A 16,907-nucleotide genomic window follows, 5' to 3' on the forward strand; every position below is an offset into this window, starting at 1 on the left:
ATCTCTTCCTTCATATTTAATTTTGAGGAAATGACGCTTTAGCAGCGGTACGTGTGACTATGAATTCACAGTTTGCTGTGAGCAGTAGCACTTAACATAACACTCAGTGATGAGCCCGGGAGGTCAGTCAACTGTAGCAGATATCTGTTATCAGCCATCAGTCCTTTTATCATGAAGCTTCTCGCAACAATGTGAGGAAAAAATACTGATAACCGCCACCTCGTTGCTTTAACAAGGCCAGTTTGATGTGTGTCAGTTTCCTTTTCTTTTTCAAATTAATGTACTTTTGGACAGTTATATGTTTTTGGTGGTTTGTATTGTTTTTGCATTATTCAATCAGGTTTGCCTTATTATCTGTTTGTACTGTAATGGCACTTCTACAATCTGTGGGTCCACAATTGAGCCTAAACTAGGACAAAATGATCAAACTGTTACACTCCAAGGCCAGTGTGGTTTTCTTTCTTTCTTTTCAGAGCACTTACTGCTGCAGTCATGACGGCAGCACTCAAAAGCACTCTGTTTTTTTTTAAGTGTCTTTATTTTGGCATTAAATGCTTGATCTGCTTGGACTGCTGTTTGGTTGTGTTTTTCCTTTGTGTGTTTTGTATGTTACTGCGGTGGCACTGACTACTGCAATGTGAAATATTTATTTCAGTGCCTATGTGAAAAGATATTTTTAAATGAATAAATGAATGAATAAAGTGCTGGGAAATCAGTTGTTTGTGAGTTTCTGTGCTTCAGTTGCTTAAAAATCCAAGCAGGTTGATGTGATTTAAGAGAGGTGCAAGATTAGCTCATTTTGGTTTGCGAGGAAGCTGCAGGTCTCATAAAAACCAGTAGTAGGCAGCATTGATTCAAATGCTTCTCATTTATGATGCAGAGTTCAGTGGAAAATGTGGATTAAATCTCGGTTTTTGTGCCTATTTCTCTCTATTCACAGTCTCCACAGGTAAAGCTCACAATGTAAGTGATTCATGTCAGTTGGCAGCTTGAAAAGTATGTTCTTGTTAAATACATGGGCATCGTGATGAGAACTGCCTGGTCAGAAGTCATGTCTCATCCTCACAGCATCAGCATAAATCCTCATTCCTTGTTGCATGACACATCAGCAGATGGGCTCACTGTGTTTATAAAGGGATGGAGATGGTCAGGAACAATACTCAGGTGTGGTGTTTAAATGATGCTGAGTTGGTACTAAGGGACCAAAAGCGTGTCAAAAAATATCCTCCACACCACTACAGCACCAGCAGCCTGAAGGGTTGATACAAGCCATGCATCGATGTTGTTGTTTATACCAAATTGTCACCCTACTATCTAAATGCTACAGGACAAATCAAGACTCATCAGACCAGGCAACAGTTTTCCAGTCTTTTGTTGTCCAATTTTGTTGATCCTGTTTGAATTGTAGCTTCAGTTTCTGCTCTTAGCTAACAGGAGTGGCACCTGATGTGGTCTTCTGCTGCTGTAACTCATCTGCTTCAAGGTTCAGCAGGTTCTCCATTCAGAGATGCTCTTTGCATAGCTTAATTGTAACGAGTGGCTATTTAACTCATAGTTACGTCCTTATCAGCTTGAAGCAGTGTAGCCATTCTCCTCTGACCTCTGACATAAATGCATTCATACGTCTTCCACTTTCCCACTTTAGAATTCCATCAGTGTGATGTAAATAATGTGTATTTTACGATACTACCTTGTTAGTTAGGTCTGGATTATAATTGACCCCAATTCAGCCACATTTTAACTCCGAAGGCCTCGCGTGTGGAAACTGTGGCAATGCAGACTTCAAGGGGGTTCAAAGTTATTCAATCATTGACAGGTACAAACAGACAAACTGCTTACTCTTCATTTCTTTACAGTTAATAGGTAAAAGATGGGTGTCCCATATATACTTGAACGTGTGAGTGTGCAACAGTATGATGAAGTCCTGCTGCGGTGTTATTATGAGACATAGTGTCAATATTTCAAAGTATGATCATTATGCAAGCAAATAACAACCTTGAGTGTACTACCTCATGAGCTAATGGCTGTTTGTACAGAGAAGTGTCTGCAGTGATCAGCATTTTTGGAAACGGTCAATTTTTATTTTAAGAACTTTTCATTTTAATGCCGTAGTTTGCATTATATTTCACTGTCTACAGCCTATATGTAAACGAGCTTCTTTGAGAATAAAGCTAGTTCAGTGTCTATTCTCATAATACATACCAAAAAAGACCAAATAGCTGATAGCTAGGAGAAGTCAGAGAGCCAACCCGCAGCTGAACATGAATGTAGAGGAGCTGGAAAGAGTCTCTAGTTTCAAGTTGTTTTGCACACACATCTAAAAAATACCTAAAATAGACACACAACACACAGTGTCTTATTAAAACAACATACAACATATACAACAAACACTGTATTTTCTGAGACCTCTGAGGAACATTAGCCTGCCTCAAAACCTCCTGGTGTCAAAACCTATTGGTTTACTATTAAAAAAAGCTCTCTGAGCCCCTACAGGCTCCGCCTTTCTCAGGCGTCCCCCCCCCCCGAGGGGAGTGCTGGTGAAGGAACTGACAGTACCCTAAAAATCTAGAGGAAAAAAATCCAAATTTCTGCACTAAGAAATATTGCATTTATAAAAGATATTGTGCCCTCTCAAAACAGTCATTCCATCTCGAATCATCTTTCTGTGTGACAGTTAAGATAAACCTTTGGTGGTGGGGCTCACCTCAGGGGGAGATGACATCCTCTTCCCTCCCTGAAGGACCTGTGCAGCACTCGCTGTCTCAAGAGGGCACGCAGCATCCTACGGGACTGCACACACCCAGGACACCAGGTGTTTAAGCTTCTGCCGTCTGGCAGGAGGTTCAGGCTGCTGAGGTCCCGAACAAATAGACTCAAGGACAGCTTTTACAACAGGGCAATAGCCCTGATCAATGCAAATAGCTGACCTGACTGGATACCTCCCTGGACTTTTTTAGGGGGGAGGTAACAATGTTTAAAATAATAACAATAATAATATTTATATTTATAACAAGGTGCAATAATAATTAATGTGCAATAATAACAGTGTGCAATACACATACACTTTAGTGTTAATATACTGTGTTGTGTTGTTTGTGTTGCATTGTGATGTGTCATATCGTGTCGTGTTGTGTTATATGTAGTGCTCATTGTACTATGTATGACTGTGCAATGACAATAAAGAGTTATCGTATCTTATCTTATCTTTATTAGTCCCACAAGTGGGAAATTTGCTAACCATCTCCAATTCACCTAAACATTTTTTAGTTCAGCTTTTAAACATATATAATGATTGCTGTGAAATGTTATCTTCATGCATCAAATGCTTTTCAAATATATACTTTTATATTTTATATACTTATTTTCTCCATTGTAATTACTACCTGTAATTACTACCACCTGAAATTACATGGAAACTCCACAATGTTGTTCTATTTAGATTAGAATAACTAGTGTAATACATATTAGCTATACCCGACTATTTCTATTGCATATTTTCTGCATGTATGTGACTAAGAATGTCATATTAAAACATTTTCTCCATTTTATTTTGCATTATTGTGAAACACAACTATTTTGTTTTCTTTGTTATGCTCAATGAACAGGAATGCTTTAAATGTTTTGGGTTTTTTTCTCCCGTAGTTTAATTCCCCAATTCATTGTTTATGTACCCGGTCCCAAATTATATATTCTGAATAGTCCAGTGAAATTTTCAGGCTTTTGACTTCACAAGTATTTATGTTCAAATATTGTCTCAAATTTCAAAGGAGAAAAAAGGCCTGAAAGTGGGTGAATGGGCCTTTTAAAAAAATGAAGCTAAAATTTCACAGCAATCTGTCCCAATTAAAATAAATAAATAAATACAATTTCCAGTTTGAGATGGACTGATGCAAAGAAAATCAAAAGATTGTCAGAGTGTGTACTAGCTTACCTACAACAAGCTTTTTAAGTGGTTTGAATAGCTAAAAGAAGAATTCACATTCCCTATCACAGAGCCTACATAGACTCCTACTGGCATCTTCAACTAAAGACTTAAATCTAATAAACAGGAAAGAGTTTTTAATAAACTGCAAACTGGGAAGCAAACTAAAGTCATCTCAATATGATGTTTTTGAGTATGAATTTAAGCAATATGCTTCACATGGGAAACTAACATTAATACGGCTGTATCACAAGATAGATGACGGGTGAGCTACCAGAGGGCAGTGATGCAAGAGTTAAATAATATCTTGGAATATTTCTAACTGAAGCAATCAAGTGTACCACAGTTAAGTGGCTCAGACCTGAAGCATATATCAGATGGAACAAATAACATACTCAACGAGACTTCAAAACAATTTATCAAACGTTGGAGGCCGGTTGCCTATAGCAATCCCGACTCAGTTTGCTAATCTGAGTTAACTGACAGAAACAATACGCATAAATATGTCCTAGAAAGTTACTTACTGCTCACACATACCTGTATGCACACACCATGGTGGGGTCTCTTCCCTCTCTCTCTGGTGTTATTTTTGCTTTTTTGCAGCTATTTTTTTCCAGTTTTCATCTTTATTTATTCTATTTTTTTTATCTATTGAATTTTGTATCTGTCTCTTTACTCCTTGCAGAGTAAGGAGATGGGATACTTATGTATCTAACTATCCAGATAAAAACAGAGTAGATGAAACAAGAGTCTGAATTGTACACGTAAATGCATGAAGGTCTAAATTTACTGTGACTACAACCTGATTTTCCAAAAAAAGTGTCATGTGGTAAAATGTAAATAAAAGCAAAACACAGTGATTTTTAAATTCTCAAAATCCTATACTTTACTGGAACATTTTACTATTTCATGAAAAAATATTACCTCATTTTGAATCTGATGGCAGCAACACATCTCAAAAAAGACAGGGGCAACAAAAGGGTTGAAAAGTAAGTGCTAAAGTATTAAAAAGGAAAAAAAAACCTGGAGGAATATTTTGCAATTAAGGGTGTTTTGTAACAGGTCAGTAATATGATTGGGTTTAAACCGAATCATGTTAGAGAGGCAGAGCTCACAAACACCAATCTGCAAAAAGCTGCATCTTTATAATGTGAAACAACTTCAGAATGATCTTCCTCAGTTACGAAGTATAAAGTACTGGCCATTGTAGGTTGAATACATGTTTTTCTATCAAAATGATAAGTAGTCTCTCTTTATATGACATCCTTTTGTTTGTTAACCAATTTTAATTAACAATAATATTAGTAATTGTAATAATAAATCACACCCACAGGTGTTTCTCTAAAGACACGGTTTAATCTAAGTGTTAAACATTAAAAAACATTTGATGATGTTGAACGTCAACGCTGTCTCTAAGACGAGAATCAAAGAAACTCCTGCTAAAAACAAAAGTCACTATCACGATTCCAGTAAAAAAAAAATCTTAGAAATGGTAGATGACAACATAAATGTATGAAAATGATGATTTTCAAAATTTACAGTTGTCTCATGTCCACATCATATTACAGTGACAGTTTTTCAACACTTCAGCCTAACATATCATTTTTTATTGACATAGATAGTCTCAGTTATTATTCATTTTTAAATTTTAAAGAAATTACCCAATTTCCTTCGGGGCCAATAACGTTTATTGAATTGAACTGAATTGAATTGAAAGATTTAAAGAGATCAAGGAAAATTGTGGTTTAGCAAAGATACGAGAGTGAGAATTTAACAATCAATGGCAGTGAATCAGTCCACGTTTATGGTATCACCTGTTGCCGTCGATTCAAGGCACCAGTTTTTGTTTTAATTTTCACCTGAGCAAAGTCCCCATATACATCTTAATCATATGTTACTATTTCTTTCCATGGTTTTTCCCCATTTGGGCCATTGGAACGGTCCAACAGTACTAGCATGTTGTAATGAACCCTCACCTAACCACACTGAGAAAAGCACATAGTCCTCGTGTGTCACGTATAACTTTCCTTCCTGGTGTCAGGAAAACTTTAACCAGCCTTTTATGAATGATTTAACGTCCAAGGTAATAGCTGGCACTTAGATAAATCTCTAAATCTGGATTCTACAACCCCGGGTTAAAGCCATTACGGACTTTGGCCAAGAGGTTCAAGGTATGTAAACTGAACTGACTTATCTTTCATTGCAATAAATAATACTTTCATATTGTGGCACATGTGTGTTGTACTAAAACTGCACACAGAGTATTAGCCAGAAACTGAGTGGAAACTAGCTTGGGAATGAAAAAAAGCAAACATCCATCCAGTTATACACTACAGGCAAGCATGCACAGATTCAGAGTTCATCAGTGCTTGCTCTGCTTTAACAGCTTATTTACTGATGTCACTAATGCTTTTTCAGGGGTAGCTCCTGAAAAAAATTCAGGTTCACTTAACTCTAGACTATGTAAAACTGTTGTCTGAAAACTAATTGCAAAAGTCTATATTCAGTCATTAGCACTGAAAAGTTAAAAAGCTACGTGTTTGTTTGTGTCGCTACTCCTCCAGCTCATTTCCTTTTCCTGCAAAGAGAAGACTTGACAGAACAAAACGAAACTGCTACTGACTGAGAACACCTACTGCAGCTCTTTTTGGACCACATTTTCTTCATCTTACTTGGAAAAAATATAATGACGTACACTTGAAAAAGATTTTAAAAATGCATGTTGGATTTCAAACCTTTACAATTTTTTTTACTTTTAAAAGCAGAAAATTTGTTATATTTTTTAAGCCATTTCTGTCTCATTGGTTTATCACTGGATATGTGTCTTCACCATATCGTTCATTTACTCTGGCTTGCGTTGCTCATTGCCAACTTGAATCCATTTTTTTTTATATCTTTGAAACAGAAGGCTTTGGATCAAATTTAATAGGCACAAAGCTTAAAAATATATTTTCCACTGTTTTCTAAAAAGAAGGGTTATAAAAAGCATCATAGAGCTATCTAATGCCCAAACTGATACTGCCTAAACATTTTTTCACAATACCAGTGGGAAATCAAACAGAGGAATGAACCGGGCACATCTTTTCTCTTTCTCCTCTGGCTCACCTACACCTCAGAGTCCTCTGACCTGCTCTCTGTGGCTGCAGCTGCCCTGTTAGCATGGACAACAGCAGCGTGAACTGTGTGAAACAGAAGGCTGCCCATGTCTTCGTCATTCTTACCAAAGAATTTTCCCTTCTGTAGGGTATCAATGAGTGAAGTGTTACAACAGGCAAGGAGCACACTCACGCCAATCCCTTTATATTCCTTGACCAGCCCTAGAAAAGCAGCCAAGCCTGCTGAATCTATGAAAGGGATTGCAGAACAGTCTAAAACTATTGTGTGAAACTCCAATTCTCTTTGGACCAGTCTCACTACAACATCTCCGTTATTTTTCTCTCCGTTCGCCTTGGCCTGCTTCGCAGACGCATCTTTGGCCTTCTTCTCTGCCTTTTTCTTTTTGGTCAGCTCAAAGAAGGGTTCGACTCCGACAGCTTTGTAGAGAGACTTGAGAAAAGACTCCTTATTGGCGTAGTACAAAGGAGCCTGGAAGCGGAATATTTGAACCCGAGATGGTGCCACAAGGTTCTTATACTCTTCCAAGTCCTCGTAAAAATCAGTGTCATCAACCCGGCCCAGGAGGGAGACCTGACATCAAACCCCAGAGTGTTGAGATTATTCACAATTACTTGAATCATTTTCCAATTATTAGTATAAGCATCATTTAAAATGACCTTATTTGCTTACCTTTGGATTTTGAGTCCTAAAGATGAAGCAGATCATGGAAAAGATTATTCCTACAAGGAGGCCCAGCTCCACACTGATCAGAGCCGTGGCTGACATGGCAACCAGCCAAACGATGGCGTCATTTCGGCTCGCACGCCACTTAGCCGGTACATCCCTGAACTTTCTCAGTGCCCCCCGAAGGCTAACAATTATGATACAAGCAAGCACACATTTCTGAAGAGCTTGGAAGAAAGGTGCAAAGAAGAGGAGGACAAGGAGGACTACCAGGGCACTGATCAGACTTGACACCTGGTGGAGATGGTAGAAGACAGACAGAGCTGATAGTTATGAAGAAATCAAATTACCACACAAATACTAACACCGCACACTTGACGTCAGGACAGACTTGAAAAAGGTTACAAGAAAATGTTTTCTCTCACAGGAAAGTTTGAGCAGGATAATAACGTGGAGGTCTGAGCTGTCACCAGTGATGAACCTAACCCTGGGTAATCAGACTAAGTCTTGGCAATCAGCAAAAAAAGAAAATAATCAATCTAATGGACATACATCAAAAAACATTCACATTTTTTGCAAAAAAGTCCATTTAGGTTAGGGTTAGGGTTATCACCAGTGATGACTTACAACTCAGAAGGTATTCCCCAAGGCATTTTTAGTACGTCACTTGCTTTCACCAGCAATTTCACAACTAAATGTAGTGAGAACACTTTTTTCCAAGATCTTCAAGTGAGAGATTTTAGACTATTCCTTCAGGTCAAAGAAGAAATGTACCTGTGTCTTGCAGCCTGTGGAGTCCTTCACCATTGTTTTTGCCAGTGCTGCACTGGTGGTGAATGAGTGGAAGAAGGAGGGAATGATATTACAGAAGCCGATAGCCAGCATCTCCTGGTTGGGACGAACGGTGTAGCCATGTTTCTTAGCAAACATTTCAGACAAAGACACCGTGAAGGCAAAACTACAAGACAAAAATAATATTTTTGGTGAATATTTAGGTTTTGCAAATTCATCTCACCTGAGGTCAGCATGTTTTCTAGCAACTTATCAAACATTATTTAACGGATCAAGAAGGCTTTTTAGAAAGTTCAGCAGTTTGAAGAATCTAACTTCCCATACCACTTTCCTTTAAAAAAGATACAAACAATAGAGGTGGAAATGACCCTAGGTGTGTGTGTTTTGAAAGGAAAGCCCAGTCAAAACTCAAAGTCGTGCATCCCGCCCAGACAATAATGTGGCTACTGATATGTATCTGTAATAACTAAGATTAGAGGCACATGTTCCTGCAAAGTCAACCTGCTGTTAAACTGGTTTCACTTTACCTAATGACTGCCAAAGGAATGGCATCCAGCACCACACGGGACATCAGACTAAAGCCGGGCAGCTGGGGAGGCATGAACCCTGTGGGGATGTGACCAGAAACGCTAGAGCCATAACGGCTGTTCAGCTCTCCAAAATGACTGGCTAGTGTAGCTCCGGCCACTACTACAAGCTCAGTGGGGAGAGGCATCTTCAGACGATCCTTATAGCGTTCCTGAATCTCCTTTGCTGCCACTGAAATAAAAATGTATTGTGAAATAAAAATCCATGTTAAAGAAAATTTTATTTTTCCAGGTTACATTATATTGATATTATATACGTATCCAAATGTGACTGACCTAATATTGAGATACAGATGGCACTAGTGATGAGGTCACACAGGTTGGTCTTGTGAATGTTGGAGAAGATGTTGAACCAGGTAACGACTACTGTGCCATAGCCCTGGTGACGTGGAATCTTTAAACCCAGGAGGTATTTAGCCTGCACGGTCAGGATGGTGAAGGACGCTCCGGTGGCAAAGCCATCGAGCATGGGAGCCGAAAGGTAAACTGATACAAATCCCAGTCGAAACACTGCCATCAAAACCTGCCGAGGAGACAAGGATGTAGAGGAGAGAGAGAGTAAAAAAAAAAAAACATGCTGGTCTGTTAAGTGGCTGCAGGTGTTTTGATCGATTTGTGAAAAAGGTTCAAGTTAGAAGCATATAGAAACCAAAGTCCAGTGTGACGTGTGGAAATTTAAGCCCAAAAAGGAAAAGAATAAATACCAGAAAACTGGAAAAATTCTAATGCAATAGCTGTGAGATCATCATCATAATAATGACCCTTCCACAGAAACACATCGTCTAACTGTGCTGTATTATTTTACCATCCTTAATTAAAGCATTATCACTGTAGTCGGATGAAACACTTGGTCAGGCTGCATACATTGTGTGAAAAAGTAATTACTCCCTTGTTAAATCATGAATTAACTGTGATTGAGCCCATTTTTTGAAAAACCAAGTTCAATTACATTAGCTAAACCCTGACCTGATTACTAAGAAAAATGCAGAATAAAAAAAATACCTTCAATAGAACCTGTCTGACAAACTGAAGTAGGCTGAAAGAGCTAAAAATGAAATGTATCATGCCACAATTTAAATACATTTAAATAAACAGCTGAGAATCAAAGTCATTGATATCTATCAGGAAGTGTCATAAAGCCATTTCTAAGGGTTTGGTACTCTAGCAAACCACACACCATTATCCACAAATGGAGAAAGCTTGGGATAGTGGTGAACCTTCCCAGGAGTGAACGGCCTACCAAAATTACTCCAAGAGCACACTGATGACTCACCCAGGAGGCCACAGAAGAACCCAGACTAACATCTAAAGAACTGTCTCAGTTGCCTCAGTTAATGTCAGTGTAAATGATCCAACAATAAGAAAGAGACTGGGTAAAAATGGCATCCATGGGCAGTGAAAACCACTGGTGACCAAAAAGAGCGCAAAGGTTCATCTTATCCAGGTCGCTGCTCGTGCGGTCGACAGGCCAGTCAGCTGATTCTGATTATCAAACAACATCCTGACCATTCCAAAGATTTTGGGGACTTTTTGGAAGGTTTGAATCCCATTATATCTGGTATAAAACTACATCCGCATTTAATAAAGAACAGACAAATATGGTGGTGGTAGTGTGATGATCTCGGGCTGCTTTGCTGCTTAAGGATCTGGGTGACTTGCTGTAATTGATGGAACTGAATGAATTCTGTTCTCTACCAGAAAATTCTGATGGAAAATGACAAAATTAAGTTCTGGAGTAGCCTAGACTTAAATCAGATCGAGATGCTTAGCTAGGTTTAAATCGGTTATTCATGATCAAAACCCCCAATGTGGCTGATTTAAAATGATTTTGCAAAGAAGAGTTGGCCAAATTCTTCCACAGTGATGTGAAAGACTCATTGTCTGTTATTGCAAATGGTTGATTGCAGTTCTTGCTGCAAAGGACTGCAAAACCAGTTATTAAGTTTAGGGTCCAATTGCTATTTTGCACAGAGTCAGATAGATTTTAATAACTTTTTTTCTCTTTATTAAGTGAAATCAACGTTCGTAAAACTACATTTTTGTATTTACTCGGGTTATCTTTGTATAATAATAAAATATGTTTGACGATCAGAAACATGAAACTGCAACAAATCTGCAGAAAAATAAGAAAACAGGAAGAGGGCCAACACTTGTTCATAGCACTGTATCAGTGTGTGCATCTTGCCAACAAAGGTGCTTGAAAAACAGAATACACAGAAAAACAATTGTGCTCTTTACCTGGTAGACTCCAGCCAGGAATGTAACAGCAACAGCAATGCTGATGGCGTAACACTCCTTCCCACACTGCATACCCATTAACTCCACAGTGTGAACTTTAGTGACTGTGAGGTTTATGCCCAGTGTATCATTAAGGACATCAATATTAGACACTGCTGAGTCCTCACTGAGGTCAAAACCTGCCTTGAACACCTCCCTATCCACCACCTGTAGAAAAAAGAAAATGACAACATAAAATCTTTAGCTGCATGCTTAACATGCACGTGGGAGATTGACCAGATTCTGATTTATTACCTGTCCAATCATGAGGCTCATGAGGCTGAAGATGCCTACAGACACATGCCTGGATGTCCCCATGAGGAAGTAGATGATGTTAGCATAAAACGAGGTGTATAGGCCATATATGGGCTCCACCCCTGCCAGCAGGCAGTAAGCAATGGCCTGTGGTACCAAGATGATACCTACAATCATCCCAGACATCACATCACCCCAGACATACTCTTTAATGTTGTATTTAGGCAACCAGCGCATCACAGGGAAAAACCCTGACAGGGTGGATCGGATTCTGGGCACAGAGCAAGTTACAGCTTGCTTCAGCTTTGATTTAAGGACTGACACTGCAGGCTTTCGCTGGCGAACTTGTCGCTCCAAGAGAATGGGTATGGCCGGTGGGGTTTCTGTGGTGTTGGCAGCTTCCTCCATGGTCTCAGAGAGGAAGAAGAGGGAGCACAGTGTAAGGAAAAGGGAAGCGTTGACGATGAAGTGGTCAGCTTTGCTCCTGCGAAAGAGAGGGACAAATACAGTTTTATATCCAGTGATTCCTACTTGAGTGCATTGTTTGTAACTTTGAGATCTAACAAATTTGTTGACGGCTGTCAGAATGGTCCATTTAAACCATTTTCATCCAAAAGTTCAGCTTGGACTCCATCTTTTAAGGATTCCTTAAGTCACAGTTCTCATGACATGCAAATGCTGTTCTCTGTAACGGTCCCACGTTTTTGTGATGACATAGTGTAATTTTGCTGATGTTTTTTCTTTGTGCATTCTTCAACGTCCTTTAAACTGCTGATTCAGAGCTCTGTGTGAGAACGTTCACTCGGGGTTATGAATTAACTTAACACTATCTTTCTTTGTAAATAAACTAACAACAGGGCAAGGGTTAATTAGCTCCATTGAAAATCCATGACAAGATGTGCCATTAAGTTAAACTTCCTCACTGTCTAGAAGCAAACATACCACACACACACACACACACACACACACACACGATTTAAATACAATATGGACAAGGTTAAATTGTGATATGATGTAAGGCACAAGTGAAACATAGCTTATCTTATACCCCTACACTCTTTAATTGTGGCTATGCTGGGGTTGAGTGGGGGCAAGGTTACTGAAGACCAAAGCGATGGGAAATTACTGACAATGGCCTTATAAACACAGAACAAAACATGACTGCAGTCGTTATAAAATGATCCCTGGTGCTGGTTTTGGAAAAGAGAAATATAAATGGAAAGGAAAGCCCATATGTTGGATAGACCTATCCAGTAGTGCCTTTCCCCCCCAATAATAGCTAGAAAAGACTCCAGCCCCACATGCAACTCTAAATTGAGTAAGGGGTTAAGAAAATGAATGAGAAAACTAAGGTTTGTCTAGTTGGAAGCTTGCATTCATTTGAGTTTACTTCGTCATATCTAACATTCCAATAGTTTAGTGAATTCACTCATGTGCAAACCATTACAGCTCCCAGTAGATGAAGCCTAATGACTGTGGTGAATTTCATATTTTGACCTAGTGCAACACTGAGTTAACATTTGGTATTTTTAGTGAAATTTCTTAAAAACTATTACCATGAAAATTGTTTCAGGGATTCAAAGGACAAAGCCTAATCTTACAGCTATCATGTATGACTTATCCTTATCCTTATATTTTATAGCCTCCAAATATGTGAGATTCCCAGACAATAATCCAAATGTGTTTTGACACATTTGTTCAGTGAAACGTTTGATCAAATATGAATGAAATTTGCAACAGCACTTACATCATCAGGTCATTTTAGCAATATTTTAACCATATTTGATACACTTCAAGCACTTTTCTGCCTCAAATCTACTGCCAATTTAGAATCACCAATTAAGCTAGCTCACATTTCTCTGGACTGTGAGAGGAAACCTTAAGGACAAATATGCAATCTCAGCACAGAACCAGGGAATGTCTTGCTGTGAGACAATAGAGCTAACAACTGCACAAACATGCAGTCCAAATGCCTGCAGAACTTGTGTTTTGCGCTGTTTAGCATGCTAAAACTAGCCATGATGAAAATAAAATTGAAATTGTCAGTATGAGCTTGCTAGATTCTTTTTATTATCACCTAGCTTAAAGTAGGCATGAAACACTATACATACTACGCTTTAGTACATGAATTCTAACTCTAAAATTTGTCATAGGTTTTCAAGTTGCAGTGAAACTGGGTCAAAAGTGTCTAAATGTAGCATAGCAACATATTTGTCCCAAAGCACAGAAGGTCACGAGGTGGTTGATGGGCTAACTATTACACCACATACAATAACTAACTCAAAATAAGTCAAATTAAACAAAAAAAAAATGCTTTAGGTACTGTTTTTGGTGACAGGGATGAATGAAAAAAATTATCCACTATCTATACAGATGCTGCTATAGCTCACCTGGTTAAACAGTGTGATTCTGAAGTGCTGTACTGTATGCTTGTAAGTTTTCTCCCCAACAAAAACAAAAAGGTCGACGAAACGTCGTCACCTGCAGATGCCTTTGGTTTCATTCTATAATACTGGACTTATTTTTCTACAAGGTTTGAACTTTGAGAGTGTTTAAACGAGAGAAAGTGTGAAAATGTTCATGCCTGTCTGAGAAAAGTGTATAAAGTGTGTAGTGAGGGGTTTTACAGCCTTAAGACAGCTATAGTAATTGTAAAAAATAAAACTGGCTACTTCGCAGATTTCACTCATTGCGGGTTATTTTTAGAACATAACTCGAGGGACCGCTGCAATAAATCATAATTAAACTGTATTGTCCCTTTTTAATCATTGCTTCTTAAGCAGCAGACGGTCCATTATCGCTGGCTAGCTATTTCATAAATGAGGACTATGTGGAGGACAGGGTTTTTTGAGCTAGGTGTATTAGTAGGCCACTCTATGTTTGATTTTTCTTCCTTCAATGTCATCAGGATCAGGATCAGCTCTGACCTATAAGCAAAGCATTATGATTTCACAGTTTTACAGGCTTATTAGTTACTCAGCATTTTGACTGCATAGGTCTTGACATTTATTGGAATGAAGCCTCAATACTATTTACTGAAGTGTTAAATTAACCAAACCTCTAATTTTTAAAAAACCTTTTTGTTCTAAATATCTAGGGAAGATTATCAGAGCTTTGTCGCTTGTAAACACATAATGTTCAACTAGCTTTTAAAAGCCATTACAGTTGCACCGAGTATAATTTATATATAGATATTAACTTGTCAGCACATTCCTGGTGTTCAACAATACAGTAGCAGCAGCGCTGCAGCTAAGATAACATGTCTCAGAAACCATAAAAAAACCCAAGTGACATATAATCTGTCTGTGCCATCAGAACGCTGACATGTGCTGTGATTTACTGTAGACTTCCTGTGGCAGCGCTGGCTGTTATGTAGTCAATGGCTTGATAGGAATTGTTTATCTTTTATATATTTGCTGTTTTTGTTTCTGATTAGTTTTGCTCATATTTAACTTTTATGTTGCTTTTTATTAAACTCGCTGTCTCTGGGTAGTTTTGTTTAGCGAGCAAAAACTGTTCAGGCAGCACAGAATCGGCTCCTTTGAAGCAACAAACAAGTCTATGTTCATGTGGGTATCATAAATCTCACCTGAAGTTTCTAACTGATAGAAGTGACAGGAGATAAATTGTGACCGTTCTCATTGACGAAAAACACATAAAAAGAAATCAAGAGCTGGCTTGCTGTTTGCTTGGTAGCTCACCCCCGCCAGCAGATACAATCTGTAAAGATTAACTGCTTTGAGGAATAGAACTCACACTGAGGACCCAAACAAATTTAGTTCATTTAGTTCAGTGTCAGCCCCGAAAAGCACCGAAACCAACTGATTGAAGGTGTGACAGTCAGCCGTTTCTAATCAAAGTTTTCTGCCTTTAATCATGTGATGAAAGCACTTCTCAGCTGCTTAGAATTCACCTTGGAGTCCATCCCAGCTGTCATTTAATCTCAAAATATAAATTTGTGTATACCACAAAAAGTGACTAAATTATGCCAGGTCTGCATATTATGTGCATACGCAGAAACTTTCATAGTATTGCAGTGACCTAAAGTACACAGATAGAAAATGTGGCATTCCACATAATGAGCACTAAATCTGAGGTCTTCCAAAGCCAACAGTCCTTCTGCAGGCAACTTGTGTTGAAGCTAACCTCAAGTCAGAGAACCGGCATTTTTGCAAGTCATTACACTCGTTTAAGTCAGGCTCCAGAATTGTTTCACACAGATGTGATGTCAAAAATGACAGCGAGGATAACATCTAGAGCAGCGGTCCCCAACCCCCGGGCCTCGGACCGGTACCGGTCCGTGAGTCGTTTGGTACCGGGCCGCGAGAGTTGAGGCTCAGGTGTGAAATGTATGGTTTTCAGGGTTTTTTATCAGTTTTCAGCGTTATTTTGTTATCGTTTTTATCGTTAACTCGGTTTTCCTGGGTCTTTTCACGTGTGTTATGAATAAATCTTCTTTTCTTCGGTACCGGTACTAGTTTTATTTTGTTGTATTTATCCGCGACACCTTAAAGGCCGGTCCGTGAAAATAATGTCGGGCATAAACTGGTCCGTGGCGCAAAAAAGGTTGGGGACCGCTGATCTAGAGAGAAAAACACTGAGTAAGCTAAATTGTCACACAACCGCTCCATGCCAGCTTAGCGCAGTAGGTGTAATTTATCATTAATACCGCTGAAACATCTCTAATCTGAAATGGGTGGAACTAAATAAAACACCTTTCTCTGTGGTGTTCAAAACCTTTGCAAATGGGGAATAAATAATTACAAAAACTCCTGAAATAACACAGACATCTGTTCCCTGCAGACTAACTACTCTCACTATAAAGAACAACTTTGAACTGTGCTTCCCAGTGAAAAACAAACTCAGCTTTCAAAGCCAGAATTTCCTCTACGTCCAAATCCAAATTCATAGAAAAGTTCCAGTCAGTGAAATTTAATAATGCACTCACCTGTAGAGTCACTGGCACAACTACAAATAGCCGTCTTCACTGTGTCATATTTAAGTCAACTCTGAGTGTATTTTTCTCTTCCTGTCCTCAAATCTCAGATGTCATGCAAGCAGTCAGACCAGTCGATGTGAGAGCTGAATGTATATGGTGAGATAAGAGCAGCGCTTTGTTCCCTCCCTACTGGGTTGATAGCTGGGAGTGGGTGGGTCTTGTATTTATATGCAAGTGTGTTTGTTGGCAAGAGGTTAAATTGAGTCAATTTTTTACTGGATCACAGTGTTTATCCACTCTGTTGGATGGCTCGGGCCGTGATTGTGTTTGCAATGTTAAAATGGACCTAGACTCT

At 38.8% G+C, this 16,907-nt stretch overlaps 1 protein-coding gene across 1 annotated transcript; it reads right to left on the reverse strand.

Annotated features, from left to right (window-relative positions):
* Positions 1-7,027: 7,027 nt before the first annotated feature.
* slc26a1 (solute carrier family 26 member 1) lies at positions 7,028-16,653 on the reverse strand. The gene is made up of 8 exons (XM_085358077.1): positions 16,562-16,653; positions 11,614-12,097; positions 11,320-11,526; positions 9,358-9,604; positions 9,022-9,253; positions 8,477-8,660; positions 7,709-7,996; positions 7,028-7,609 (listed from the first exon to the last, which is right to left on the reverse strand). The coding sequence occupies exons 2-8, from the start codon at positions 12,019-12,021 to the stop codon at positions 7,028-7,030; spliced, it is 2,148 nt and encodes a 715-aa protein (XP_085214203.1). The 5' UTR covers positions 12,022-12,097; positions 16,562-16,653.
* Between the last annotated feature and the right edge of the window lie 254 nt (positions 16,654-16,907).

The sequence above is a fragment of the Diplotaxodon limnothrissa genome, linkage group LG7 (assembly GCF_057381915.1).
Source record: "Diplotaxodon limnothrissa isolate DT_005_m linkage group LG7, D_limnothrissa_male_GT1.1, whole genome shotgun sequence".
In the NCBI taxonomy this organism is placed as follows: domain Eukaryota; kingdom Metazoa; phylum Chordata; class Actinopteri; order Cichliformes; family Cichlidae; genus Diplotaxodon; species Diplotaxodon limnothrissa.

Coding starts and splice junctions, on each gene's coding strand:
- slc26a1 (XM_085358077.1), bottom strand. CDS start 12,021: ATGGAGGAAGCTGCCAACACCACAGAAACCCCACCGGCCATACCCATT. Junction 9,605..11,319: donor TCCTGGCTGGAGTCTACCAG/GTAAAGAGCACA, acceptor TCTCCTCGGCAG/GTTTTGATGGCAGTGTTTCG. Junction 7,997..8,476: donor CCACAGGCTGCAAGACACAG/GTACATTTCTTC, acceptor CATCTCCACCAG/GTGTCAAGTCTGATCAGTGC.